Source organism: Falco biarmicus, chromosome 12 (genome assembly GCF_023638135.1).
Source record: "Falco biarmicus isolate bFalBia1 chromosome 12, bFalBia1.pri, whole genome shotgun sequence".
Lineage (NCBI taxonomy): Eukaryota > Metazoa > Chordata > Aves > Falconiformes > Falconidae > Falco > Falco biarmicus.
The window spans coordinates 4,333,448-4,359,810 of record NC_079299.1 but is presented as its reverse complement, the minus strand read 5'-3'; the positions used below and the strand labels follow the sequence as shown (position 1 = coordinate 4,359,810).

Sequence of the window (26,363 nt, the reverse complement as noted above, 5' to 3'; positions counted from 1 at the left end):
GGCTCGTTGTCGTCCTCATCAAGGGCTCGTCCTTGCCGAGGTGTCTGCAGGACTGGTCTCTGTCCAAAGTGCAGGTTGAGAAGGAAATGTGGTGACACAGTGGGACTGGTGCTGCCTGACAAACCACGGGAACTCCCAGCCCCAGATCCACCTGATGACGCGCCTCCAGACTGCAGGCATCTTCCAAGAGACAGCCAGCCCAGGTGACGCCGTGGGGGACTTCTGCCTGGGATTTCCTCCCTCGGTTAGGAAAGGGAGCAGGAGAAACCCTGCAAAGGGGGAAGGATGTCAGACCTGGCAGGCAGGAGTGCAGTCTGCACAACGGGAAAGCCCTCGCTCGCATCAGGGACTCGCCTCCAAAGTGCCTTAGTCCCAGGGATCTTTTGAGGGATGAGAAGCCTGAGGTGGCACTTCAGGCCTTGGCTAGGTGCGCTCCCGCAGCTTAGTCTGGGCTAAGGGGCTTTGGGGCGCTCGCAGGAAGTGCCCAGGTGTTGTACTGGCCTCTGGAATACTCCTGCGTGCCACGGCTGGCAGTAGCTGGCAACCTTCAGAGCTATAATGCTTCAGGCTTGTCCCCGCCATGGAGTCAGTGGGCCCAATTTTATTATCTCCCAAGGCTGTTTATCCTGCTGCCGCTGGAGACTCTGTGGCAAGCAAAATGTTTCTTCCTGTGGCTGTTGAAATCCTTTCCGTTACGGTTTCTCCCAGGTCACCCAGACCTTTTGAAAAGGCAAGGCGAGCAGGGAGAGAGAACATGAGGAACGCTTGCTGTAGCCTGGCCACTTGCTGAGGAGGAAACGGCTTCCCGGCAGGACTACACGAAGAAGAAAAAGGCGAAGGGGTTCAGGTGACGGACCCAGCTCAGAGCCACGCCAGCTCAGCAGGACTGCAGCCCAGGTAGGGCAGCTTGGCTGCAGCAAGAGCACAGCGGGTAGAAACCCTTTCAAGTCCACGTGCGGGCAAGGGTTTCCCAACAGCCATTTTTGTCCATGACCCTGGGGACAGGATTGGGATGGGAGATGGAGACTGGTAATTGAGGCCTGAGCGTGAGCAGCAGGTGCTGCAAACACAGTTTAGCGGCTCCAGCAAAGGTGACCTTGGGTGTCTAAGCTGTGGCTTGATAAGCCCGTCACATAGCCAGGCTGAAAGGTAACTCCCGCCGTGGCCGGAATCGGGCAGAAGGATCCAGCATTCCCATCCAAAATCCCCCCAGCTGGGCAGTTGCTTCATCTTTACCAATTAGGTGCCTGCCTGCGGATCCCAGCAGCCCATCTACCTGCGGATCCCAGCAGCCGATCGGCCTGCCCTGAGTCACAGGCTGACAGGTGCCCAGCCGACAGCGCGAGTGCCCCCAGCAAAGCAGGCATGTTGCAAAACGCCACGGGCTCCCAGGAGAGCAGGGGCTGGCCAGTGCTCAGCCCTGTGCTGGTGGGCAAGGCTTGGCTTTCCCTACCCCCTCAGGGTGGACTTCCCCTTCCACCAAGGTGCCGCGGGAAGAAAAAAATCCCAGCAGTACCACTTCAGGTGTGGAAAATTAAGCTGAACCTCTTTCCCCAAAGAGATGGGAGGTTTTTCAGCTTTGCTTAGCAAGAATCTGCCCATCTTTCCTCCTAAAAGAGCCAGCTCGGCGACGTGTCCTGGAAGGGCATCAATGTCCCCCCATGCTGGGGACACCAAATCTGCTCTCACACAGTTTCTGGAGCATCATCAGAGCCCTTAGTGTACTTGGGACACCGGCTGCCCTCCTTGTATTGGCTGGTTTGGGGGCTTTGTTGCTGCTTCTGTGTTAACGCCTGGGTACCATCTGCCCTGTTTTGCCCAAGAGCTCACAATCAAGGGAATCGCTGCTGCAAAAGCAAAAAAGAAAAAGCTGAAAAGCGGAAAGATCGCATCACTTTGCTGCACCTGCTGCTGGGGGGCTCTCGCTACTGGGGGCTCTCCGAGGGTGATGGCCACCCCGCTACGCCCAACAGCTTGCTCCAGCTCAGTTTGCAATGCTGGTAAAATCCAGGCGTTCCCTGACTTTTTGAGGATCTCAAAGGCAAAAGGTATCAGGCCAGGCATGCTGCAGACATGACAGTGCTGTCACTGGCCGTCCTTGGTTCATGAGGTCCTTCCCATGCGCCGCAAAGCCCAGGTAGAGAAACTGAAGGCTAATGGTGGCTGCGGGGAAAAGCTCTGCTCACCGGGTTTGTCCCTCCGGTGCGGGGAGATGGACCTGCCAGAGCCCGGGGTACTTGTCGGGTATGCAGCCTATGCACGTACAACAGGGCTGGGGGTTGCAGCGGCAGCAAGGCTTGTAGTGAGTGCGTGGGGTCTCAGCTGCCGCGCAAGGGGCTGGGGCCACCACCTCCCGGGGACACACAGCCCTCTGGCCAGGTGCGGCGCTCCATCACCTCCCATCCTGAGAGGCACTGCAGGCAGTGATGGAGGGGTGTCACCGAGCCACCCACCGGATCTGGGGAGGCGGGGGTGGTCCTTCTCGCGGCTCAGCGTGACCCCCCAAAGGTGCTCAGCCCATTTCTGCAATGAGCATTGACGAGCTCAGCACTGATGGGTGCCCCGGCTTCTGGGGGCGGCAGCCCTTGCTCAGTCAGCGAAGCCCCAGCTAGCTCGGTGCCTCTGGACAAGGGTGGGAGGCAGGTCTGGGGGGCAGTGGGGGGCTGCGTGGGGGCTCTCAGCTTGCCATTCCCTCAGCCTGAATTCAGCAGGACCCCATCTTCTTGCCTGATCAAAGACCCCACAGCCCAAGTGTGACTTGCACATCCCTTCTCCATCATGACCCAGAAAGCTGCAGTGCTGGGGGGACAGGACACGTGTCTACCCAGTCCTGCCTGCGTGGAGTCTCTGCTGTGTCTGATATAGAGGCTGAGCACATGCTGACTTCTCTGGGAGCAAAACGGAGGCGCGTCTGGCCTTCATCCCCGTCCTGGCCTTGGTTCTTCACACACCCAGCAGGTACCAAGTACTTTGGGGGCCTTTTCCCCCCACCAGCTCCTCAAATGCCGCTGATGTCAGCGCTGCGCTCAGCAGCTTTATTGTGAGGAGACAGGCACCGAGCTGTGACATGGTCTCTGCCATTCCCTAAGAAACCAACTTGAAATAAAACAAAAAGGAAAAATTAAAAAAAAAAAAAAAGCCACAAGAAGGGGAGAGAGAAGGCTGGAGAGCCCGGCAGTGCCCAAGGACCACCACCACGCAGCACCCGCAGGGTCAGAATTACAGGGGTGCGCTGAGGCTTAAGCGAGCAGGAGCAGCCTGCGCCGGGCTGGCGTGGCTGTGCTGCTGTGCCCTGTCCCCACGCTCACGCTGCTCTGCCCTGTCCCCACGCTCAGCCTGACCCCATGGCAGGGGACCTCGGGGTGCACCGCCAGCGTGAAAACACACGTGGCTGGAAGGGAAGGGTTCTCTCCTTTGCGTGTCTTGGAGGAAAAACAGAAGGTATGGCTGTTTGCAGCACAGCGAGCAAGGCGGGGAATAAAGGATCTGCTCCCGGCCACAGCAGGGTCCTTCTTCAGTGACCCCAAACACCTGGCTGGCTTGCAAACTTAATAAAAATTAACAAACAATAACCGGGAAAATGAAGCAAGGATAAGCTCTTTTCACTACGTCATTATAATTGCACCGACACCCAGAAGTACACAAAAGGATACGTGCCAAGAGCCACCCATCAAAGAGAGGCTTCCTTCCGTGGTGGCTCTCACTTTCACACTTCTTTCACTCCAACCAACAAAAAAAAAGGAAAATAAAAAGAAAAAAATAGAAATAATAGAAAGGGAAAAAATAATTGCAGCAGTTGATGTACAAGCACAGTCTTCCCTTTTCACACATGCGTGGGTTCTGCCTGCCCCGACGTGGCCGGAGCGTCTCCCTGGGGAACAAACTGTTGGTTGTACAAAACACTATGAAGATTTTCTTACAAACACATGCCTGCAGTGTTTACTGGTTGGGGTTTTCTGCAATTTTATTTTCCAATAATGAATATATTATATAATATGTAATAATAAAAATGTTACTAAACCTAGTTTCAAACCTAGGGTTTAGGTCCCTACTGGCTTGTAACTTTTATCTACAGTAAAGTCAGTATATGTTTTTATTTTTAGGAGCGGTAAGGTCTAGCTCATAGACTGGTCAGGCTGAAGTCCCTTTCTTCAAACCTTCCTCTTCCCCCTGGAGAAGGAAAACAGAGGTGGGTTACTCAGCTGGGTCTCAACCTTATCCTCGTGGCAGCTCAAGCATCAAAGCATTTCACAGGTGGGCCAGGTCCTGCCTTTTGAGCAGGGAGAACCATGACCACCATCTCCTATGCTCCCCGAGCTTCCCCAAAGCCACCCAGATGGCTTCTGGCAGCAAGTGCCACCTTGTCTCTGGTTTTCAACCGCTGCCTGACACGCGCTTCCCCCTGCCCTCCGCCAGCACCAAGGGGAGGGATGGTTGTGGCCACCACAGGGACCATTTCCTGAAGCTGTTCATTCACTTCTTTATGGTTTCTGCCCCTCTGGCCAGTTGGTCCTGGTAACCTTCAGTAGCTCCTGGAGTTTGGTTGTTTCCTGGTCCAGGTCCCTTGTTATATTTTTTACCAGTTTTTCCTACATAGGAGTCAAAAGAAGGCATCTGCCTGAGCCTCCCTTGGCCCTCTGGTGACCTTCCCCCCTCCAGAACATCTCGGGTCACCTCAGGTCTGCACTGAGCCGCCGCGGTGGCCACAAGCCAGCGATGTGCCACTGCTCCAGCGGCGTGCTCAGAGGCCCTACCTGGGAGGTGTCCTTTAAACACCCCTAAACCCCCAAATCCAGGCACCCCCCGGTGACAACAAACAAGCCACAAGCTCTACCTCGTGCACCAAGGGCTTCAGAGTCGAGAGGGAGCACCCACGTCCTCGTGAGCACCCGCTGGCAGGGGCCACTGGGTTTCCTCTCTCACCTGAGGCTACCACTCATCAGGGTGCAGCATCTAGGCTTCCCCCCACCCTCACAGCCGGCTGGTGAGCTTCACAGGTGAGCGAGAACGGCTCCCACCAGGGCAGCGTGCCCCCTGGGCTTTGCCGGCGATGCGCAATAGAGCTCCTGGCATGTGACAAACTGACAGGGGGTCCGCCAGGCAGCTCGCTTTCCAAATGCGGACGCTCATCTCCCCCCGAGCTCTCCCCATGGCCAGCCCCATGGATCCCACACAATTCAGCCACCCGCCCCATCTCTCTGAGGGGAGCAGGTCTGCAGGCGCTTGCCTGACCTGCAGCTGCTCCATCTGCATCTGCAAGGCTGACGCTTTGAGCTCCAGGCTCTTCCTCTGCTGCTCCTTTCGCTGCAGCACCTTTGACTTCTCAGACAGCTCGTTCTTCAGCTTGGCGTACTCCTTCCGCAACCTGGCCAGCTCAGGGTTGTGCCTGCACCAAGAGAAGCAGCGTTATTCCAGCCCGCAGGCCAGTCAAGCATCCCTGGCGTTACCCAGGGGGAACACATCCCCCTGTGGGCCTGGTAACAGGGCTTGAAACATCTCAGCGGTGGCGTTCGCCTGTTTCTGGGACACGCCTGGTCCTTCAGGGACGGGGTGCAGAGAGCTGACACATCACTTTTCAAAAGCTGCGTTTCCATCACAGGAGGCATTCCTTTCTCATGAAGGAGAAGTCGCAAGGATCTGTGTTCCCAGACACAGCAGAAAGCACTCTAGGCAGCTGGAGTCTGCTCTGTAATTAGCTGGGCGCTGTTAATCACCAGCCATTTCAGACCTTCTATAGAAAGGAGCGTGACATTCTTCTCCCTAGCTCCTGTTTGTTCTGTATGCACCAGGCAGGTCCCCGAAGTGGGGAGCAATGCTGCAGCGCCTTCTGGTCCCCTCTGCCCCCCTCCGCTGGCATCAGCACAGGTGACCCCAAAGCAGAGAGGGTTTCCCCTGCCCTTCCACTTGGGAAAAACATCCTTGTTTCCCCTGCCAGGCCCCCAAAAGCCATTTGGCAATCTCTTCCTCACTCCCTCCTCTACCTCCAGCTAGCTGGGGTGCCTGTAGAAGCACCCTCCAGAAAGCGGGTGGCCAAGCCTGATGGACAGCCACCCCCAGGGCCTGCCAGAGGGCGGCCCCAGGCTCTGCCCCCCGCCCCAGTCTTACTTGCTCTCCATCCAGCTGCTGGTCTGGTAGAGGGCATCCCTCAGCATGGAGTTCTCCTGCTGCAGGCGAGCCAGCTGCGTGTTGGGTCTGTTCTCCAGCTGGTCCTGCAGGGTCCGGATCTAGGGAGAGCCCAACAGGGGTTAATGCCGCCACCCGCCGGTCCCTCTGCTCCCTCCTGAGAAGCCCACCCCATGAGCAAGAGGGACTGGCAAGGAAGCCACAGCGAGGTGTCTGCTGATGCTGAGAGCCCCGGGGCTGCCACATCCCATGAGGATGCTCCCACCTCCCTCTTCTAGCTTGAGCACCACGGGGCAGGAGCACTGCGGGGCACTCGCCCCTCCCTGAGGCTCTGGTCCCGTCGTCCACCTCGGTCTTCTCCAAAAGACCAGCACCTGCCACCGAAGGCCAGCCGGCAGCCAGCGGAGGAAGCTGCAGAGCACCGCGTGGGGCTCACCTTGTCCTGGAGCTGCTGCGTTTTCTGGGCATGGTCCTGGTTGATGGCCTGCGTGCGTGCCTGCACCGCTGCCATCTCCTGCTCGCGGGCCAGCAGCTGCTCCTTCAGCTTGCCCTCCAGAGCCGTCACCTTAGCCCGCTCGGCCACCAGCTCCTTCGAGGAAAGAAGCCACCCGGTCAGTCCTGAGCGTAGGAATTTCCCTGCTCTAAGGGGACTTGAAACAAGTGGCCTCCGAGCTCAGAAGGCTTTAAAAAGTGTAACCCTTTCGGAGGTGCCCCCATGCCGTGAGGGGCAGGGCCCGTGCCAGGGGTGCCGGGAGGGCTGCGCGGCACTTACCTTGCTCAGCTCCCGCCTCTTGTTTCTGGCAGCAGCTGCAGCCTCCTGCTCAGTGGCGAGCTGCTTCTCCTTCTCCTCCAGCCGGCGTTTCAGGACAGCGACCGGGCCACCCTTCTGCTTGGCCTGCCGGCACAGGGTGGCACATCAGCGGGGACCGCCACCGACCGATCCAACCCCTCCCCCCCACACGCACAGGATCATGCCCTCTGCCCCAGGGAAAATTCAGCTCCCGTCTCTAAGGCTGACCCTCGGGGGACAGCCTGCCCGAAAACGGGCTGCCTTCACCCCTCCGCACCCCCCGAGGCTCGGCCCGGCCCTGGCGGCCACGGCGGTGCTGGCAGCCCTACCGTGTGCCAGGTGTCCTGGACGATGCCCGCTTTCTCCCTCAGGATCTCGATGAGCCGCTGGGCCTCCCCCTCGCTGAACGCCGTGCTGCTGACCGTGGACACAAGCGTCTTGTAGGGCAGGTAGAGGGGCCCATCCGAGTCCGCAGGTGCTGGGGAGGAGAGAGGAGGGGTTGGGAGCGCTCGAGCCAACGGCAGGGCTGAGTAGCATCACCTCAGTTGACTTCAACCCCGTAAGTGCCATTTCACGCCAGCAACCGCCCAGATGTCCACAGCCAAGTTTGATACCTCTCTAACCGAAAGCAATGTGACGAGCGCTGGGGACGGCGCTCACCACAGACAAGCGTTCCCTGAGCCAGCTGCCACCTCTGCCTGGCTCTGCTCCTGCTCCTGCCGCCCTGCCACCGCCCTCCATCACACTGAGCGTTTCCAGCCAGAGCTGGGCACGCTTTGCTAATGCCAGGGAGCAGAGACATGGTGGGCATCAGAAGCTGGACTCCATCGTGACACAGCCTCCCTAGGGGACATCGCTCCACGCAGCGGTGCCGGTGGCGCAGAGCAGCAAGGTCGTCTCCTGCCTTTCACTAGGCAGGTTCGTTCCAGCTCTTTCTTTGCTAAGGGAACGAGATGACTCCAGCCCTTCTCCTATCCCTCTGCTGGCTTACTCAATGGGGATATACGCAGAGGAACTTGGCCTTACCTGGCTCGCGTTTCTTCTCGGATGCACCTGCCTTCTTGACAGGTCCATTAGGCTTCTGCTCCTCATGGGTTGGAAGAACATTTGGTTTCTTGATAGTGACGGAGCTGACAGCTGGAGCACTTTGGTGCTGCTCTGCGATCTTTCCGTTTCGTTTCTCTTCCTTTTCCTTTCCTTTTGCTTTTTTCTCTACAGCTTCCTCTTTCTGCTTTTTCTCTTTTTTCTTCAGCTGGGCGGTTTCATTGTATTTGCCTTGCTTGGCCAAGGCTTCCTCAGAAGGAAGGAGGACCTTCTCCAGGAAGGAGAACAGGAAGATCCCAATGGCCAATACCACCGTCAAACCTCCAAAGACTACAACATCCAGTGTTGGAGGTTCATAGGCATCCATCGTGCCTTATTCTTCTGTGCCTGCAAGACACCAGAACAACAGTTAGTGGGGACAACAAGGAGGTGCAACGGCCTCTCTGGGAGCAGGGAGTCTCCTATGTCCATCTGTGTTTTCAAATGGCACCACGCTCCAAAAAGTGCTCAGGATTCACACACCTCTAATGAGGGCAACCTGACGACACCCCATCCCCCCACCCCAGGTTTGTGCTCCTGCGCAGCACAGCCAGCGCACAGTGCTCCATCCGCACCGCAGGGACCGCCTGTGCTGGCTGCAGCAATCTCCAGAAGAACCAAAGAGGGGGAAGAAAAAAGCAGGGGTGCAACCAGAGAGAGCCATGAGCACAGTGCCCATGACATGTCCAATGGGACGCTTTTGCACGACCCTGGGCGATACCTGCAGCCCTGCGGCAGTAAGAGAGCCCGTTTTCAGACTGCCTGGTGCAGTCTGGCCAAGACCTGGGCTCTCCCTGGGGCACCTGGCCTTTTCTCTGCACCCAGGCGCAGGTGGAAGTGCATCCAGGGTCTCAGCTTTGGAATAAAACACCCCCCTGGCAGGGGAAAGCATGCACGGGAGAGCTTTCCCCAGCTTTGCAACAGCCCTGGCCGCCTCCCTTTGCCACCCGCGCCCTGCGGCACTGCTGGCCTCTGCCCAGCCTGGCAGGGAGGATGCGCGGTGACCGCATCCCACTGGGTAGCTGCTCCCAGCGGCCAGTGATGAGAACCAGCCCAGCAATGATGCTACAGACAGCACACAGAGAACCAAGATGCTACCACCTCCTTGAGATGCAAACACCAAGAAAAGGCCTAAGTTCAAGCCAAAGAAAAGCAGAGCATGGCCATTAACCGTCTCATCTCCCCGGCAGATGCCCGCAGGAAGAAACGAGACTTGCAAAGGGAGTGCTGGATGTGGCACTTCTCTTTCCACCTCTGCCATTAACTGGTGGGCAAACCGGGCACAGGGTCCTTTCCCACCCTCCTCTCCACGCTCAGGTTCTCCACCCATGACACACGGAGCAGCAGCGGAGACCGTACTGCCTGGTCTGAGACCTGGCAGGCGGGGTGCAGCCCCACGCGGAGGAAGATGCTGCTGCCTCCACTCTTCTTAACCGCTAACCGAAGCCCGTCCCGAGTCTGGAAGCCAGTCTCTTCCGCGCTGTCCCACTCGCGCGTTTCCCCCGTGGGGGCATCACCTCCACGTGGCTCACAACCCCCCAGATGCTGCAGTCAGGCAGTTCATCGGCGCAGGGGCACTTCCCAGGAGGTGCCCGGCTGCGCTTTCTCGTGACCAACGCATCAAGCCCTCGTCTATCAGAAGTTCCCACCCCGCACCTAACTGAAAACATTTTCAAATTTCCTCTTGAAGAGGCTGCAGGTTGAGGAGGGAGGGAGGGGCTGCAAAGGGAGGAGGCAAAATTAAGGCTATAACTAAGGAGATCAGCACCTTTTCAAAACCTCGGTGCTCGCAGGGAGAGACCTCAGAGCCTTTCCCTTTCTAACAGCCGACAGCGGCAAACTCACTCCCAGCCGAATCCGCACCGGTGCAGCCAGGGGGACACAGTGCAAGGAAAGTGTCACCTGCAGCCCCCAGGGGGGTTGTTGAGGGATGTTTCAACCAGCAGCCCAGCTCTCCCTGCCCGCCTCTCCAAGCACCCCAGCCGAAGCAGCAGAGAGCTGGCAGGCGGGCACGCTGCCAACGCCAGCTGGAACCAGCCTCCCCCGGCAGGGCCACCTTCCTACCCCAGGGCACCGCTCGGGATCCCAGCTGATACTACAGGCATCGCTACCCCAGGTCCGCCCAGGCCGTTTCGATTTCAACGGCCTCAGCCGGCTCCATCCCAGCACAGCTGGTGCCAGCTCCCTCCCTCCTGACAACGCAGCATCACTTTGGGATGGTCCCCATCGGGCAGAGGGATTATTCCTAACCTGCAGGGTGAAAAGGGCTGCGTTTCCTCTTCCTGGCAGGAAATAGAAGCGAGGGTCCAGAGAACATGTACCCACGTCCTTCTGCTGGCTTTAGGGCCAGACCAATGCTCCCCGGAGCTGTTCCGGGGCGGAACTGAGCGCCCTGCATTCCTCACCTGGCAACCCCAATGTGCCGGTACCAACAGAGCTGCTGACCTCACAATGCCATCGCCAACAGAGCTGCTGACCTGCTGCTGCCACCGCCAACAGAGCTGCTGACCTCACACTGCCACCACCAGTAGAACTCCTGACCTCCCAATGCCACCGTGGCAGACTTAGGCCAAAATTTGCAGCTCCAGCTTAGGGCAAGGGCATCGCTGACTGATGGCAAACGCCCTCCAACCCCACCAGCTGCTCCCGCCACCTCCCAAAGCAGCTGGATGCTGGTTTGGGCTTTGGGTTTTGGTTGGGGTTTCTTTTGGGATACTAGTGAGAGATGAGAACTTCGCAAGTGAAATGCCCTGTGACGGAGCTCAGATGAGCTCTGGCTAAAACTTACAAGGTGTGACTGAATTTTGGAGGCAGTAGAACTGTGCTCAGGACAAGAGCAGGTTTTGCAATGTCTGTGACACCATAGCTGTGCCATGCAGAGCAGCACATCTGCACCACACAGGCTGGAAACCGTTAGATTCCTTCCAGAGCTGCTGCTGTGGCAGAGGACGTTCAGCCCCGTGTCTGTTGAAAGACACGATCTCAAACATACTGTGCAATGGTAGTAATTAGCAATGCGCTTGATTTAGAGGTGTGGTTGTGATTTCTCATTTGAAAAGGCACTGCGTCTCCACGTGGAGAAGCAAAGTTCTAGTCAGCCTGTCAGACACCGCTAACCAAGGAGTCAACACCTTGCGGCAGCATTCAGAAATGTCACGCTAAGCCGGCCTGGCTTGTAGCCAGAGAGCGCTGCCCCCCCCTCGCTTCCTCCTGCTGCACTGGGCCACAATCTTGCAGCCTGCAAGACAGACAGCATCGTTGTGCAGCAGTGCCAGCCTTCACAGGACAGCTGGCCAGTGGACTGGAACTACCCAGGGAGGCTGTGCTGCACATGCGGAAGTTAAAGAAAGAACTCCTGACAAAATGCAGCTTCTCTCCGCACCAGACAGGCTTGGGTTGGGCTCCCCGCCCTCCAAGAAAAGAATCCATTGTTGGTTCCTTGGAGCAGCAAAGCCTTTCTGGTCTCTACAGCCCAGATTCTCACTCTGATTCTTTCACCCACCTCTCCAGAGCCAGCGGGAGCAGAGTCAGCCATTGGAGCCTGCTTGCGTGTAGCCTCCTCACCCGCCGTATCCAGGGTAGCCCTAGAAAGGAGAGATCCGCTCCTGAGAGAGCCTGCGGTGACAAGGGGACGGTCTGAGCACGCATGTAGTGAAAACGTTCTCCCTGGTGTTTCTACATTGCTACTTGGCGTGTAGCCAGATGTCTCCTCTGACACCCGTCGGGGAAAACCATCCAAATGCCTAAGCTAAGGCAGGACTTACCTGCTTGGGTGACCCGATTGCCTCTTCTAATGTTACTACCAAGTGTGTTTGATTGATTACTAGCATGTTGGAATGCCGCATTATTGTGCGTTTTGCCTCTTTTTTTAGGCAGAAAGCATGAATGCCAAGCAAACGGGCCAGAGGACCTGACCGAGCTTGCATGGCTGAGAAGCCAGGAGGCTCCCTGGTCGTAGCTCTTGAAGCAAGTCCCGTGTAGATGTCATGGAGTGCCACAACTCTACAGGCATTCCATGTTTCAATAGATCAGTCATGTAAAGCAACCATTCTAGGCAAGGGTTTCCCTAACTGTAGGGAAGCTGTCTGGTAGAGTAGGTTTTGGAGATGTAGCTCGTATGTACAAATGACCCTCAATAAATCCCATCTAAGGATTCCTCTTGGTGTATTAATATTTGCATGGGTTGCCCGGCAGCCCAACACTGTCCCCGATGGATTAACACTAAAGGTCTCCCAAAATTGTTGGTCCAGTGCTGCAACGTGTCAGTGTATCACGGGATGAAAGGGCGGTGGGTGGGTGGGTGGGTGGGTGGGGTGAGAAAAATCTGGTTCCTGCTCTTAATTTTCTAAACTGTAAAAGGCAAAATTCAGTCAGTCTTTTGGAGGCTACTGGTCAAATTGCCAAGCTCAGAACCCGTTTCCCCTGTAACCATTAAATACAAAAGTGAAAACCTCTAGTGAAAGTTAGGCTAAAACGACCTGTTGGCACAAAAACTGGGTTAAATTCTTCGTGCTTGCAGTTGCAGAGCAGTACTTATAAAGGCTAATTCTGAAGCGAAATAGCAATAAAATAGACACACTTTTCTGGAGAAATCGTCCTAATCCACTCTTGTAAACTCGCGGTGCAGGAAACAAGAGTTAAAGGTTCACTCGTTCTAGAGGGTCAGTGTTCTTGTTGTGAAGTGCCTTGAGTTCCCTTTCAGCCTGAGGGATTCTATAAAAACGGCTTTTTGTTGGCATAGTTGAATTTAGAACTACCTTCGTTTCTCTCATACGCACTTACTAGCGGGTCAGATGCTTCTGCAAGACAGAAGCGGCACTGTCCCCGCCGCTCCCGGCACAGCAGCAGGCTGCGCTGGCTCAGCCGCAGGGCCAGGGAAATGGTGGTCCATGACCTCACGCAGCATGTGCCCTCTCTGGCCACGCTGCGCGGTTCAAACCTTGAATTCAAAGGCAGGCGGTGACGGACTGCTCTGACCTGGCGCCCGTGCGGGTCACTGCGCTGGGAGCACAAGGGTTTCCGATGCAAAGAGATCCACCGGAGCGAAGCTTTGTGACTTTTGAGAAAAGCAAAGCGGCCTGGTTTGTGCCGGGGCTTTTCGCCTGTGTTTCAGTCAGCTCTGAGCTCACCCAAAAGCGGCTCGTCGTCGTCCTCATCAAGGGCTCGTCCTTGCCGAGGTGTCTGCAGGACTGGTCTCTGTCCAAAGTGCAGGTTGAGAAGGAAATGTGGTGACACAGTGGGACTGGTGCTGCCTGACAAACCACGGGAACTCCCAGCCCCAGATCCACCTGATGACGCGCCTCCAGACTGCAGGCATCTTCCAAGAGACAGCCAGCCCAGGTGACGCCGTGGGGGACTTCTGCCTGGGATTTCCTCCCTCGGTTAGGAAAGGGAGCAGGAGAAACCCTGCAAAGGGGGAAGGATGTCAGACCTGGAGGGCAGGAGTGCAGTCTGCACAACGGGAAAGCCCTCGCTCGCATCAGGGACTCGCCTCCAAAGTGCCTTAGTCCCAGGGATCTTTTGAGGGATGAGAAGCCTGAGGTGGCACTTCAGGCCTTGGCTAGGTGCGCTCCCGCAGCTTAGTCTGGGCTAAGGGGCTTTGGGGCGCTCGCAGGAAGTGCCCAGGTGTTGTACTGGCCTCTGGAATACTCCTGCGTGCCACGGCTGGCAGTAGCTGGCAACCTTCAGAGCTATAATGCTTCAGGCTTGTCCCCGCCATGGAGTCAGTGGGCCCAATTTTATTATCTCCCAAGGCTGTTTATCCTGCTGCCGCTGGAGACTCTGTGGCAAGCAAAATGTTTCTTCCTGTGGCTGTTGAAATCCTTTCCGTTACGGTTTCTCCCAGGTCACCCAGACCTTTTGAAAAGGCAAGGCGAGCAGGGAGAGAGAACATGAGGAACGCTTGCTGTAGCCTGGCCACTTGCTGAGGAGGAAACGGCTTCCCGGCAGGACTACACGAAGAAGAAAAAGGCGAAGGGGTTCAGGTGACGGACCCAGCTCAGAGCCACGCCAGCTCAGCAGGACTGCAGCCCAGGTAGGGCAGCTTGGCTGCAGCAAGAGCACAGCGGGTAGAAACCCTTTCAAGTCCACGTGCGGGCAAGGGTTTCCCAACAGCCATTTTTGTCCATGACCCTGGGGAGAGGATTGGGATGGGAGATGGAGACTGGTAATTGAGGCCTGAGCGTGAGCAGCAGGTGCTGCAAACACAGTTTAGCGGCTCCAGCAAAGGTGACCTTGGGTGTCTAAGCTGTGGCTTGATAAGCCCGTCACATAGCCAGGCTGAAAGGTAACTCCCGCCGTGGCCGGAATCGGGCAGAAGGATCCAGCATTCCCATCCAAAATCCCCCCAGCTGGGCAGTTGCTTCATCTTTACCAATTAGGTGCCTGCCTGCGGATCCCAGCAGCCCATCTACCTGCGGATCCCAGCAGCCGATCGGCCTGCCCTGAGTCACAGGCTGACAGGTGCCCAGCCGACAGCGCGAGTGCCCCCAGCAAAGCAGGCATGTTGCAAAACGCCACGGGCTCCCAGGAGAGCAGGGGCTGGCCAGTGCTCAGCCCTGTGCTGGTGGGCAAGGCTTGGCTTTCCCTACCCCCTCAGGGTGGACTTCCCCTTCCACCAAGGTGCCGCGGGAAGAAAAAAATCCCAGCAGTACCACTTCAGGTGTGGAAAATTAAGCTGAACCTCTTTCCCCAAAGAGATGGGAGGTTTTTCAGCTTTGCTTAGCAAGAATCTGCCCATCTTTCCTCCTAAAAGAGCCAGCTCGGCGACGTGTCCTGGAAGGGCATCAATGTCCCCCCATGCTGGGGACACCAAATCTGCTCTCACACAGTTTCTGGAGCATCATCAGAGCCCTTAGTGTACTTGGGACACCGGCTGCCCTCCTTGCATTGGCTGGTTTGGGGGCTTTGTTGCTGCTTCTGTGTTAACGCCTGGGTACCATCTGCCCTGTTTTGCCCAAGAGCTCACAATCAAGGGAATCGCTGCTGCAAAAGCAAAAAAGAAAAAGCTGAAAAGCAGAAAGATCGCATCACTTTGCTGCACCTGCTGCTGGGGGGCTCTCGCTACTGGGGGCTCTCCGAGGGTGATGGCCACCCCGCTACGCCCAACAGCTTGCTCCAGCCCAGTTTGCAATGCTGGTAAAATCCAGGCGTTCCCTGACTTTTTGAGGATCTCAAAGGCAAAAGGTATCAGGCCAGGCATGCTGCAGACATGACAGTGCTGTCACTGGCCGTCCTTGGTTCATGAGGTCCTTCCCATGCGCCGCAAAGCCCAGGTAGAGAAACTGAAGGCTAATGGTGGCTGCGGGGAAAAGCTCTGCTCACCGGGTTTGTCCCTCCGGTGCGGGGAGATGGACCTGCCAGAGCCCGGGGTACTTGTCGGGTATGCAGCCTATGCACGTACAACAGGGCTGGGGGTTGCAGCGGCAGCAAGGCTTGTAGTGAGTGCGTGGGGTCTCAGCTGCCGCGCAAGGGGCTGGGGCCACCACCTCCCGGGGACACACAGCCCTCTGGCCAGGTGCGGCGCTCCATCACCTCCCATCCTGAGAGGCACTGCAGGCAGTGATGGAGGGGTGTCACCGAGCCACCCACCGGATCTGGGGAGGCGGGGGTGGTCCTTCTCGCAGCTCAGCGTGACCCCCCAAAGGTGCTCAGCCCATTTCTGCAATGAGCATTGACGAGCTCAGCACTGATGGGTGCCCCGGCTTCTGGGGGCGGCAGCCCTTGCTCAGTCAGCGAAGCCCCAGCTAGCTCGGTGCCTCTGGACAAGGGTGGGAGGCAGGTTTGGGGGGCAGTGGGGGCTGCGTGGGGGCTCGCAGCTTGCCATTCCCTCAGCCTGAATTCAGCAGGACCCCATCTTCTTGCCTGATCAAAGACCCCACAGCCCAAGTGTGACTTGCACATCCCTTCTCCATCATGACCCAGAAAGCTGCAGTGCTGGGGGGACAGGACACGTGTCTACCCAGTCCTGCCTGCGTGGAGTCTCTGCTGTGTCTGATATAGAGGCTGAGCACATGCTGACTTCTCTGGGAGCAAAACGGAGGCGCGTCTGGCTTTCATCCCCGTCCTGGCCTTGGTTCTTCACACACCCAGCAGGTACCAAGTACTTTGGGGGCCTTTTCCCCCCACCAGCTCCTCAAATGCCGCTGATGTCAGCGCTGCGCTCAGCAGCTTTATTGTGAGGAGACAGGCACCGAGCTGTGACATGGTCTCTGCCATTCCCTAAGAAACCAACTTGAAATAAAACAAAAAGGAAAAATTAAAAAAAAAAAAAAAGCCACAAGAAGGGGAGAGAGAAGGCTGGAGAGCCCGGCAGTGCCCAAGGACCACCACCACGCAGCACCCGCAGGGTCAGAATTACAGGGGTGCGCTGAGGCTTAAGCGAGCAGGAGCAGCCTGCGCCGGGCTGGCGTGGCTGTGCTGCTGTGCCCTGTCCCCACGCTCACGCTGCTCTGCCCTGTCCCCACGCTCAGCCTGACCCCATGGCAGGGGACCTCGGGGTGCACCGCCAGCGTGAAAACACACGTGGCTGGAAGGGAAGGGTTCTCTCCTTTGCGTGTCTTGGAGGAAAAACAGAAGGTATGGCTGTTTGCAGCACAGCGAGCAAGGCGGGGAATAAAGGATCTGCTCCCGGCCACAGCTGGGTCCTTCTTCAGTGACCCCAAACACCTGGCTGGCTTGCAAACTTAATAAAAATTAACAAACAATAACCGGGAAAATGAAGCAAGGATAAGCTCTTTTCACTACGTCATTATAATTGCACCGACACCCAGAAGTACACAAAAGGATACGTGCCAAGAGCCACCCATCAAAGAGAGGCTTCCTTCCGTGGTGGCTCTCACTTTCACACTTCTTTCACTCCAACCAACAAAAAAAAAGGAAAATAAAAAGAAAAAAATAGAAACAATAGAAAGGGAAAAAATAATTGCAGCAGTTGATGTACAAGCACAGTCTTCCCTTTTCACACATGCGTGGGTTCTGCCTGCCCCGACGTGGCCGGAGCGTCTCCCTGGGGAACAAACTGTTGGTTGTACAAAACACTATGAAGATTTTCTTACAAACACATGCCTGCAGTGTTTACTGGTTGGGGTTTTCTGCAATTTTATTTTCCAATAATAAATATATTATATAATATGTAATAATAAAAATGTTACTAAACCTAGTTTCAAACCTAGGGTTTAGGTCCCTACTGGCTTGTAACTTTTATCTACAGTAAAGTCAGTATATGTTTTTATTTTTAGGAGCGGTAAGGTCTAGCTCATAGACTGGTCAGGCTGAAGTCCCTTTCTTCAAACCTTCCTCTTCCCCCTGGAGAAGGAAAACAGAGGTGGGTTACTCAGCTGGGTCTCAACCTTATCCTCGTGGCAGCTCAAGCATCAAAGCATTTCACAGGTGGGCCAGGTCCTGCCTTTTGAGCAGGGAGAACCATGACCACCATCTCCTATGCTCCCCGAGCTTCCCCAAAGCCACCCAGATGGCTTCTGGCAGCAAGTGCCACCTTGTCTCTGGTTTTCAACCGCTGCCTGACACGCGCTTCCCCCTGCCCTCCGCCAGCACCAAGGGGAGGGATGGTTGTGGCCACCACAGGGACCATTTCCTGAAGCTGTTCATTCACTTCTTTATGGTTTCTGCCCCTCTGGCCAGTTGGTCCTGGTAACCTTCAGTAGCTCCTGGAGTTTGGTTGTTTCCTGGTCCAGGTCCCTTGTTATATTTTTTACCAGTTTTTCCTACATAGGAGTCAAAAGAAGGCATCTGCCTGAGCCTCCCTTGGCCCTCTGGTGACCTTCCCCCCTCCAGAACATCTCGGGTCACCTCAGGTCTGCACTGAGCCGCCGCGGTGGCCACAAGCCAGCGACGCGCCACTGCTCCAGCGGCGTGCTCAGAGGCCCTACCTGGGAGGTGTCCTTTAAACACCCCTAAACCCCCAAATCCAGGCACCCCCCGGTGACAACAAACAAGCCACAAGCTCTACCTCGTGCACCAAGGGCTTCAGAGTCGAGAGGGAGCACCCACGTCCTTGTGAGCACCCGCTGGCAGGGGCCACTGGGTTTCCTCTCTCACCTGAGGCTGCCACTCATCAGGGTGCAGCATCTAGGCTTCCCCCCACCCTCACAGCCGGCTGGTGAGCTTCACAGGTGAGCGAGAACGGCTCCCACCAGGGCAGCGTGCCCCCTGGGCTTTGCCGGCGATGCGCAATAGAGCTCCTGGCATGTGACAAACTGACAGGGGGTCCGCCAGGCAGCTCGCTTTCCAAATGCGGACGCTCATCTCCCCCCGAGCTCTCCCCATGGCCAGCCCCATGGATCCCACACAATTCAGCCACGCGCCCCATCTCTCTGAGGGGAGCAGGTTTGCAGGCGCTTGCCTGACCTGCAGCTGCTCCACCTCCTTCTGCAAGGCTGACGCTTTGAGCTCCAGGCTCTTCCTCTGCTGCTCCTTTCGCTGCAGCACCTTTGACTTCTCAGACAGCTCGTTCTTCAGCTTGGCGTACTCCTTCCGCAACCTGGCCAGCTCAGGGTTGTGCCTGCACCAAGAGAAGCAGCGTTATTCCAGCCCGCAGGCCAGTCAAGCATCCCTGGCGTTACCCAGGGGGAACACATCCCCCTGTGGGCCTGGTAACAGGGCTTGAAACATCTCAGCGGTGGCGTTCGCCTGTTTCTGGGACACGCCTGGTCCTTCAGGGACGGGGTGCAGAGAGCTGACACATCACTTTTCAAAAGCTGCGTTTCCATCACAGGAGGCATTCCTTTCTCATGAAGGAGAAGTCGCAAGGATCTGTGTTCCCAGACACAGCAGAAAGCACTCTAGGCAGCTGGAGTCTGCTCTGTAATTAGCTGGGCGCTGTTAATCACCAGCCATTTCAGACCTTCTATAGAAAGGAGCGTGACATTCTTCTCCCTAGCTCCTGTTTGTTCTGTATGCACCAGGCAGGTCTCGGTTCTCTGCAGCACCGCTCCCATCAAGGAGCCAGCTACGTTTCTTTGGAAGTTGGTGAGCACAAGCTCCCCGAAGTGGGGAGCAATGCTGCAGCGCCTTCTGGTCCCCTCTGCCCCCCTCCGCTGGCATCAGCACAGGTGACCCCAAAGCAGAGAGGGTTTCCCCTGCCCTTCCACTTGGGAAAAACATCCTTGTTTCCCCTGCCAGGCCCCCAAAAGCCATTTGGCAATCTCTTCCTCACTCCCTCCTCTACCTCCAGCTAGCTGGGGTGCCTGTAGAAGCACCCTCCAGAAAGCGGGTGGCCAAGCCTGATGGACAGCCACCCCCAGGGCTTGCCAGAGGGCGGCCCCAGGCTCTGCCCCCCGCCCCAGTCTTACTTGCTCTCCATCCAGCTGCTGGTCTGGTAGAGGGCATCCCTCAGCATGGAGTTCTCCTGCTGCAGGCGAGCCAGCTGCGTGTTGGGTCTGTTCTCCAGCTGGTCCTGCAGGGTCCGGATCTAGGGAGAGCCCAACAGGGGTTAATGCCGCCACCGCCGGTCCCTCTGCTCCCTCCTGAGAAGCCCACCCCATGAGCAAGAGGGACTGGCAAGGAAGCCACAGCGAGGTGTCTGCTGATGCTGAGAGCCCCGGGGCTGCCGCATCCCATGAGGATGCTCCCACCTCCCTCTTCTAGCTTGAGCACCACGGGGCAGGAGCACTGCGGGGCACTCGCCCCTCCCTGAGGCTCTGGTCCCGTCGTCCACCTCGGTCTTCTCCAAAAGACCAGCACCTGCCACCGAAGGCCAGCCGGCAGCCAGCGGAGGAAGCTGCAGAGCACCGCGTGGGGCTCACCTTGTCCTGGAGCTGCTGCGTTTTCTGGGCATGGTCCTGGTTGATGGCCTGCGTGCGTGCCTGCACCGCTGCCATCTCCTGCTCGCGGGCCAGCAGCTGCTCCTTCAGCTTGCCCTCCAGAGCCGTCACCTTAGCCCGCTCGGCCACCAGCTCCTTCGAGGAAAGAAGCCACCCGGTCAGTCCTGAGCGTAGGAATTTCCCTGCTCTAAGGGGACTTGAAACAAGTGGCCTCCGAGCTCAGAAGGCTTTAAAAAGTGTAACCCTTTCGGAGGTGCCCCCATGCCGTGAGGGGCAGGGCCCGTGCCAGGGGTGCCAGGAGGGCTGCGCGGCACTTACCTTGCTCAGCTCCCGCCTCTTGTTTCTGGCAGCGGCTGCAGCCTCCTGCTCAGTGGCGAGCTGCTTCTCCTTCTCCTCCAGCCGGCGTTTCAGGACAGCGACCGGGCCACCCTTCTGCTTGGCCTGCCGGCACAGGGTGGCACATCAGCGGGGACCGCCACCGACCGATCCAACCCCTCCCCCCCACACGCACAGGATCATGCCCTCTGCCCCAGGGAAAATTCAGCTCCCGTCTCTAAGGCTGACCCTCGGGGGACAGCCTGCCCGAAAACGGGCTGCCTTCACCCCTCCGCACCCCCCGAGGCTCGGCCCGGCCCTGGCGGCCACGGCGGTGCTGGCAGCCCTACCGTGTGCCAGGTGTCCTGGACGATGCCCGCTTTCTCCCTCAGGATCTCGATGAGCCGCTGGGCCTCCCCCTCGCTGAACGCCGTGCTGCTGACCGTGGACACAAGCGTCTTGTAGGGCAGGTAGAGGGGCCCATCCGAGTCCGCAGGTGCTGGGGAGGAGAGAGGAGGGGTTGGGAGCGCTCGAGCCAACGGCAGGGCTGAGTAGCATCACCTCAGTTGACTTCAACCCCGTAAGTGCCATTTCACGCCAGCAACTGCCCAGATGTCCACAGCCAAGTTTGATACCTCTCTAACCGAAAGCAATGTGACGAGCGCTGGGGACGGCGCTCACCACAGACAAGCGTTCCCTGAGCCAGCTGCCACCTCTGCCTGGCTCTGCTCCTGCTCCTGCCGCCCTGCCACCGCCCTCCATCACACTGAGCGTTTCCAGCCAGAGCTGGGCACGCTTTGCTAATGCCAGGGAGCAGAGACATGGTGGGCATCAGAAGCTGGACTCCATCGTGACACAGCCTCCCTAGGGGACATCGCTCCACGCAGCGGTGCCGGTGGCGCAGAGCAGCAAGGTCGTCTCCTGCCTTTCACTAGGCAGGTTCGTTCCAGCTCTTTCTTTGCTAAGGGAACGAGATGACTCCAGCCCTTCTCCTATCCCTCTGCTGGCTTACTCAACGGGGATATACGCAGAGGAACTTGGCCTTACCTGGCTCGCGTTTCTTCTCGGATGCACCTGCCTTCTTGACAGGTCCATTAGGCTTCTGCTCCTCATGGGTTGGAAGAACATTTGGTTTCTTGATAGTGACGGAGCTGACAGCTGGAGCACTTTGGTGCTGCTCTGCGATCTTTCCGTTTCGTTTCTCTTCCTTTTCCTTTCCTTTTGCTTTTTTCTCTACAGCTTCCTCTTTCTGCTTTTTCTCTTTTTTCTTCAGCTGGGCGGTTTCATTGTATTTGCCTTGCTTGGCCAAGGCTTCCTCAGAAGGAAGGAGGACCTTCTCCAGGAAGGAGAACAGGAAGATCCCAATGGCCAATACCACCGTCAAACCTCCAAAGACTACAACATCCAGTGTTGGAGGTTCATAGGCATCCATCGTGCCTTATTCTTCTGTGCCTGCAAGACACCAGAACAACAGTTAGTGGGGACAACAAGGAGGTGCAACGGCCTCTCTGGGAGCAGGGAGTCTCCTATGTCCATCTGTGTTTTCAAATGGCACCACGCTCCAAAAAGTGCTCAGGATTCACACACCTCTAATGAGGGCAACCTGACGACACCCCATCCCCCCACCCCAGGTTTGTGCTCCTGCGCAGCACAGCCAGCGCACAGTGCTCCATCCGCACCGCAGGGACCGCCTGTGCTGGCTGCAGCAATCTCCAGAAGAACCAAAGAGGGGGAAGAAAAAAGCAGGGGTGCAACCAGAGAGAGCCATGAGCACAGTGCCCATGACATGTCCAATGGGACGCTTTTGCACGACCCTGGGCGATACCTGCAGCCCTGCGGCAGTAAGAGAGCCCGTTTTCAGACTGCCTGGTGCAGTCTGGCCAAGACCTGGGCTCTCCCTGGGGCACCTGGCCTTTTCTCTGCACCCAGGCGCAGGTGGAAGTGCATCCAGGGTCTCAGCTTTGGAATAAAACACCCCCCTGGCAGGGGAAAGCATGCACGGGAGAGCTTTCCCCAGCTTTGCAACAGCCCTGGCCGCCTCCCTTTGCCACCCGCGCCCTGCGGCACTGCTGGCCTCTGCCCAGCCTGGCAGGGAGGATGCGCGGTGACCGCATCCCACTGGGTAGCTGCTCCCAGCGGCCAGTGATGAGAACCAGCCCAGCAATGATGCTACAGACAGCACACAGAGAACCAAGATGCTACCACCTCCTTGAGATGCAAACACCAAGAAAAGGCCTAAGTTCAAGCCAAAGAAAAGCAGAGCATGGCCATTAACCGTCTCATCTCCCCGGCAGATGCCCGCAGGAAGAAACGAGACTTGCAAAGGGAGTGCTGGATGTGGCACTTCTCTTTCCACCTCTGCCATTAACTGGCGGGCAAACCGGGCACAGGGTCCTTTCCCACCCTCCTCTCCACGCTCAGGTTCTCCACCCATGACACACGGAGCAGCAGCGGAGACCGTACTGCCTGGTCTGAGACCTGGCAGGCGGGGTGCAGCCCCACGCGGAGGAAGATGCTGCTGCCTCCACTCTTCTTAACCGCTAACCGAAGCCCGTCCCGAGTCTGGAAGCCAGTCTCTTCCGCGCTGTCCCACTCGCGCGTTTCCCCCGTGGGGGCATCACCTCCACGTGGCTCACAACCCCCCAGATGCTGCAGTCAGGCAGTTCATCAGCGCAGGGGCACTTCCCAGGAGGTGCCCGGCTGCGCTTTCTCGTGACCAACGCATCAAGCCCTCGTCTATCAGAAGTTCCCACCCCGCACCTAACTGAAAACATTTTCAAATTTCCTCTTGAAGAGGCTGCAGGTTGAGGAGGGAGGGAGGGGCTGCAAAGGGAGGAGGCAAAATTAAGGCTATAACTAAGGAGATCAGCACCTTTTCAAAACCTCGGTGCTCGCAGGGAGAGACCTCAGAGCCTTTCCCTTTCTAACAGCCGACAGCGGCAAACTCACTCCCAGCCGAATCCGCACCGGTGCAGCCAGGGGGACACAGTGCAAGGAAAGTGTCACCTGCAGCCCCCAGGGGGGTTGTTGAGGGATGTTTCAACCAGCAGCCCAGCTCTCCCTGCCCGCCTCTCCAAGCACCCCAGCCGAAGCAGCAGAGAGCTGGCAGGCGGGCACGCTGCCAACGCCAGCTGGAACCAGCCTCCCCCGGCAGGGCCACCTTCCTACCCCAGGGCACCGCTCGGGATCCCAGCTGATACTACAGGCATCGCTACCCCAGGTCCGCCCAGGCCGTTTCGATTTCAACGGCCTCAGCTGGCTCCATCCCAGCACAGCTGGTGCCAGCTCCCTCCCTCCTGACAACGCAGCATCACTTTGGGATGGTCCCCATCGGGCAGAGGGATTATTCCTAACCTGCAGGGTGAAAAGGGCTGCGTTTCCTCTTCCTGGCAGGAAATAGAAGCGAGGGTCCAGAGAACATGTACCCACGTCCTTCTGCTGGCTTTAGGGCCAGACCAATGCTCCCCGGAGCTGTTCCGGGGCGGAACTGAGCGCCCTGCATTCCTCACCTGGCAACCCCAATGTGCCGGTACCAACAGAGCTGCTGACCTCACAATGCCATCGCCAACAGAGCTGCTGACCTGCTGCTGCCACCGCCAACAGAGCTGCTGACCTCACACTGCCACCACCAGTAGAACTCCTGACCTCCCAATGCCACCGTGGCAGACTTAGGCCAAAATTTGCAGCTCCAGCTTAGGGCAAGGGCATCGCTGACTGATGGCAAACGCCCTCCAACCCCACCAGCTGCTCCCGCCACCTCCCAAAGCAGCTGGATGCTGGTTTGGGCTTTGGGTTTTGGTTGGGGTTTCTTTTGGGATACTAGTGAGAGATGAGAACTTCGCAAGTGAAATGCCCTGTGACGGAGCTCAGATGAGCTCTGGCTAAAACTTACAAGGTGTGACTGAATTTTGGAGGCAGTAGAACTGTGCTCAGGACAAGAGCAGGTTTTGCAATGTCTGTGACACCATAGCTGTGCCATGCAGAGCAGCACATCTGCACCACACAGGCTGGAAACCGTTAGATTCCTTCCAGAGCTGCTGCTGTGGCAGAGGACGTTCAGCCCCGTGTCTGTTGAAAGACACGATCTCAAACATACTGTGCAATGGTAGTAATTAGCAATGCGCTTGATTTAGAGGTGTGGTTGTGATTTCTCATTTGAAAAGGCACTGCGTCTCCACGTGGAGAAGCAAAGTTCTAGTCAGCCTGTCAGACACCGCTAACCAAGGAGTCAACACCTTGCGGCAGCATTCAGAAATGTCACGCTAAGCCGGCCTGGCTTGTAGCCAGAGAGCGCTGCCCCCCCCTCGCTTCCTCCTGCTGCACTGGGCCACAATCTTGCAGCCTGCAAGACAGACAGCATCGTTGTGCAGCAGTGCCAGCCTTCACAGGACAGCTGGCCAGTGGACTGGAACTACCCAGGGAGGCTGTGCTGCACATGCGGAAGTTAAAGAAAGAACTCCTGACAAAATGCAGCTTCTCTCCGCATCAGACAGGCTTGGGTTGGGCTCCCCGCCCTCCAAGAAAAGAATCCATTGTTGGTGCCTTGGAGCAGCAAAGCCTTTCTGGTCTCTACAGCCCAGATTCTCACTCTGATTCTTTCACCCACCTCTCCAGAGCCAGCGGGAGCAGAGTCAGCCATTGGAGCCTGCTTGCGTGTAGCCTCCTCACCCGCCGTATCCAGGGTAGCCCTAGAAAGGAGAGATCCGCTCCTGAGAGAGCCTGCGGTGACAAGGGGACGGTCTGAGCACGCATGTAGTGAAAACGTTCTCCCTGGTGTTTCTACATTGCTACTTGGCGTGTAGCCAGATGTCTCCTCTGACACCCGTCGGGGAAAACCATCCAAATGCCTAAGCTAAGGCAGGACTTACCTGCTTGGGTGACCCGATTGCCTCTTCTAATGTTACTACCAAGTGTGTTTGATTGATTACTAGCATGTTGGAATGCCGCATTATTGTGCGTTTTGCCTCTTTTTTTAGGCAGAAAGCATGAATGCCAAGCAAACGGGCCAGAGGACCTGACCGAGCTTGCATGGCTGAGAAGCCAGGAGGCTCCCTGGTCGTAGCTCTTGAAGCAAGTCCCGTGTAGATGTCATGGAGTGCCACAACTCTACAGGCATTCCATGTTTCAATAGATCAGTCATGTAAAGCAACCATTCTAGGCAAGGGTTTCCCTAACTGTAGGGAAGCTGTCTGGTAGAGTAGGTTTTGGAGATGTAGCTCGTATGTACAAATGACCCTCAATAAATCCCATCTAAGGATTTCTCTTGGTGTATTAATATTTGCATGGGTTGCCCGGCAGCCCAACACTGTCCCCGATGGATTAACGCTAAAGGTCTCCCAAAATTGTTGGTCCAGTGCTGCAACGTGTCAGTGTATCACGGGATGAAAGGGCGGTGGGTGGGTGGGTGGGTGGGGTGAGAACAATCTGGTTCCTGCTCTTAATTTTCTAAACTGTAAAAAGCAAAATTCAGTCAGTCTTTTGGAGGCTACTGGTCAAATTGCCAAGCTCAGAACCCGTTTCCCCTGTAACCATTAAATACAAAAGTGAAAACCTCTAGTGAAAGTTAGGCTAAAACGACCTGTTTTAGGCACAAAAACTGGGTTAAATTCTTCGTGCTTGCAGTTGCAGAGCAGTACTTATAAAGGCTAATTCTGAAGCGAAATAGCGATAAAATAGACACACTTTTCTGGAGAAATCGTCCTAATCCACTCTTGTAAACTCGCGGTGCAGGAAACAAGAGTTAAAGGTTCACTCGTTCTAGAGGGTCAGTGTTCTTGTTGTGAAGTGCCTTGAGTTCCCTTTCAGCCTGAGGGATTCTATAAAAACGGCTTTTTGTTGGCATAGTTGAATTTAGAACTACCTTCGTTTCTCTCATACGCACTTACTAGCGGGTCAGATGCTTCTGCGAGACAGAAGCGGCACTGTCCCCGCCGCTCCCGGCACAGCAGCAGGCTGCGCTGGCTCAGCCGCAGGGCCAGGGAAATGGTGGTCCATGACCTCACGCAGCATGTGCCCTCTCTGGCCACGCTGCGCGGTTCAAACCTTGAATTCAAAGGCAGGCGGTGACGGACTGCTCTGACCTGGCGCCCGTGCGGGTCACCGCGCTGGGAGCACAAGGGTTTCCGATGCAAAGAGATCCACCGGAGCGAAGCTTTGTGACTTTTGAGAAAAGCAAAGCGGCCTGGTTTGTGCCGGGGCTTTTCGCCTGTGTTTCAGTCAGCTCTGAGCTCACCCAAAAGCGGCTCGTTGTCGTCCTCATCAAGGGCTCG

At 56.9% G+C, this 26,363-nt stretch overlaps 2 protein-coding genes across 2 annotated transcripts; both read right to left on the bottom strand.

Moving 5' to 3' along the window:
- Positions 1 to 4,131: 4,131 nt before the first annotated feature.
- LOC130157658 (ribosome-binding protein 1-like) lies at positions 4,132 to 12,101 on the bottom strand. The gene is made up of 8 exons (XM_056357539.1): positions 11,499 to 12,101; positions 7,940 to 8,344; positions 7,243 to 7,391; positions 6,896 to 7,018; positions 6,560 to 6,712; positions 6,106 to 6,224; positions 5,233 to 5,386; positions 4,132 to 4,170 (listed from the first exon to the last, which is right to left on the bottom strand). Exons 2-8 carry the CDS (start codon positions 8,322 to 8,324, stop codon positions 4,132 to 4,134), a joined length of 1,122 nt encoding a protein of 373 aa, XP_056213514.1. The 5' UTR covers positions 8,325 to 8,344; positions 11,499 to 12,101.
- Positions 12,102 to 17,263: 5,162 nt separating this feature from the next.
- LOC130157657 (ribosome-binding protein 1-like) lies at positions 17,264 to 25,307 on the bottom strand. Its single transcript, XM_056357538.1, has 8 exons — positions 24,701 to 25,307; positions 21,142 to 21,546; positions 20,445 to 20,593; positions 20,098 to 20,220; positions 19,762 to 19,914; positions 19,309 to 19,427; positions 18,365 to 18,518; positions 17,264 to 17,302 (listed from the first exon to the last, which is right to left on the bottom strand). Exons 2-8 carry the CDS (start codon positions 21,524 to 21,526, stop codon positions 17,264 to 17,266), a joined length of 1,122 nt encoding a protein of 373 aa, XP_056213513.1. The 5' UTR covers positions 21,527 to 21,546; positions 24,701 to 25,307.
- Positions 25,308 to 26,363: the final 1,056 nt, after the last annotated feature.

What these genes read in the sequence shown, in the direction of transcription:
- LOC130157658 (XM_056357539.1), bottom strand. Translation starts at nt 8,324, where the DNA reads ATGGATGCCTATGAACCTCCAACACTGGATGTTGTAGTCTTTGGAGGT. An exon ending in CGCAGCAGCTCCAGGACAAG is followed by an intron (nt 6,225 to 6,559) that starts GTGAGCCCCACG and finishes GGCTCTCCCTAG; the next exon opens with ATCCGGACCCTGCAGGACCA. An exon ending in TGCAGATGGAGCAGCTGCAG is followed by an intron (nt 4,171 to 5,232) that starts GTCAGGCAAGCG and finishes TTCCTTCTCCAG; the next exon opens with GGGGAAGAGGAAGGTTTGAA.
- LOC130157657 (XM_056357538.1), bottom strand. Translation starts at nt 21,526, where the DNA reads ATGGATGCCTATGAACCTCCAACACTGGATGTTGTAGTCTTTGGAGGT. An exon ending in CGAGAAGAAACGCGAGCCAG is followed by an intron (nt 20,594 to 21,141) that starts GTAAGGCCAAGT and finishes TCTCCTCCCCAG; the next exon opens with CACCTGCGGACTCGGATGGG. An exon ending in AGGAGGTGGAGCAGCTGCAG is followed by an intron (nt 17,303 to 18,364) that starts GTCAGGCAAGCG and finishes TTCCTTCTCCAG; the next exon opens with GGGGAAGAGGAAGGTTTGAA.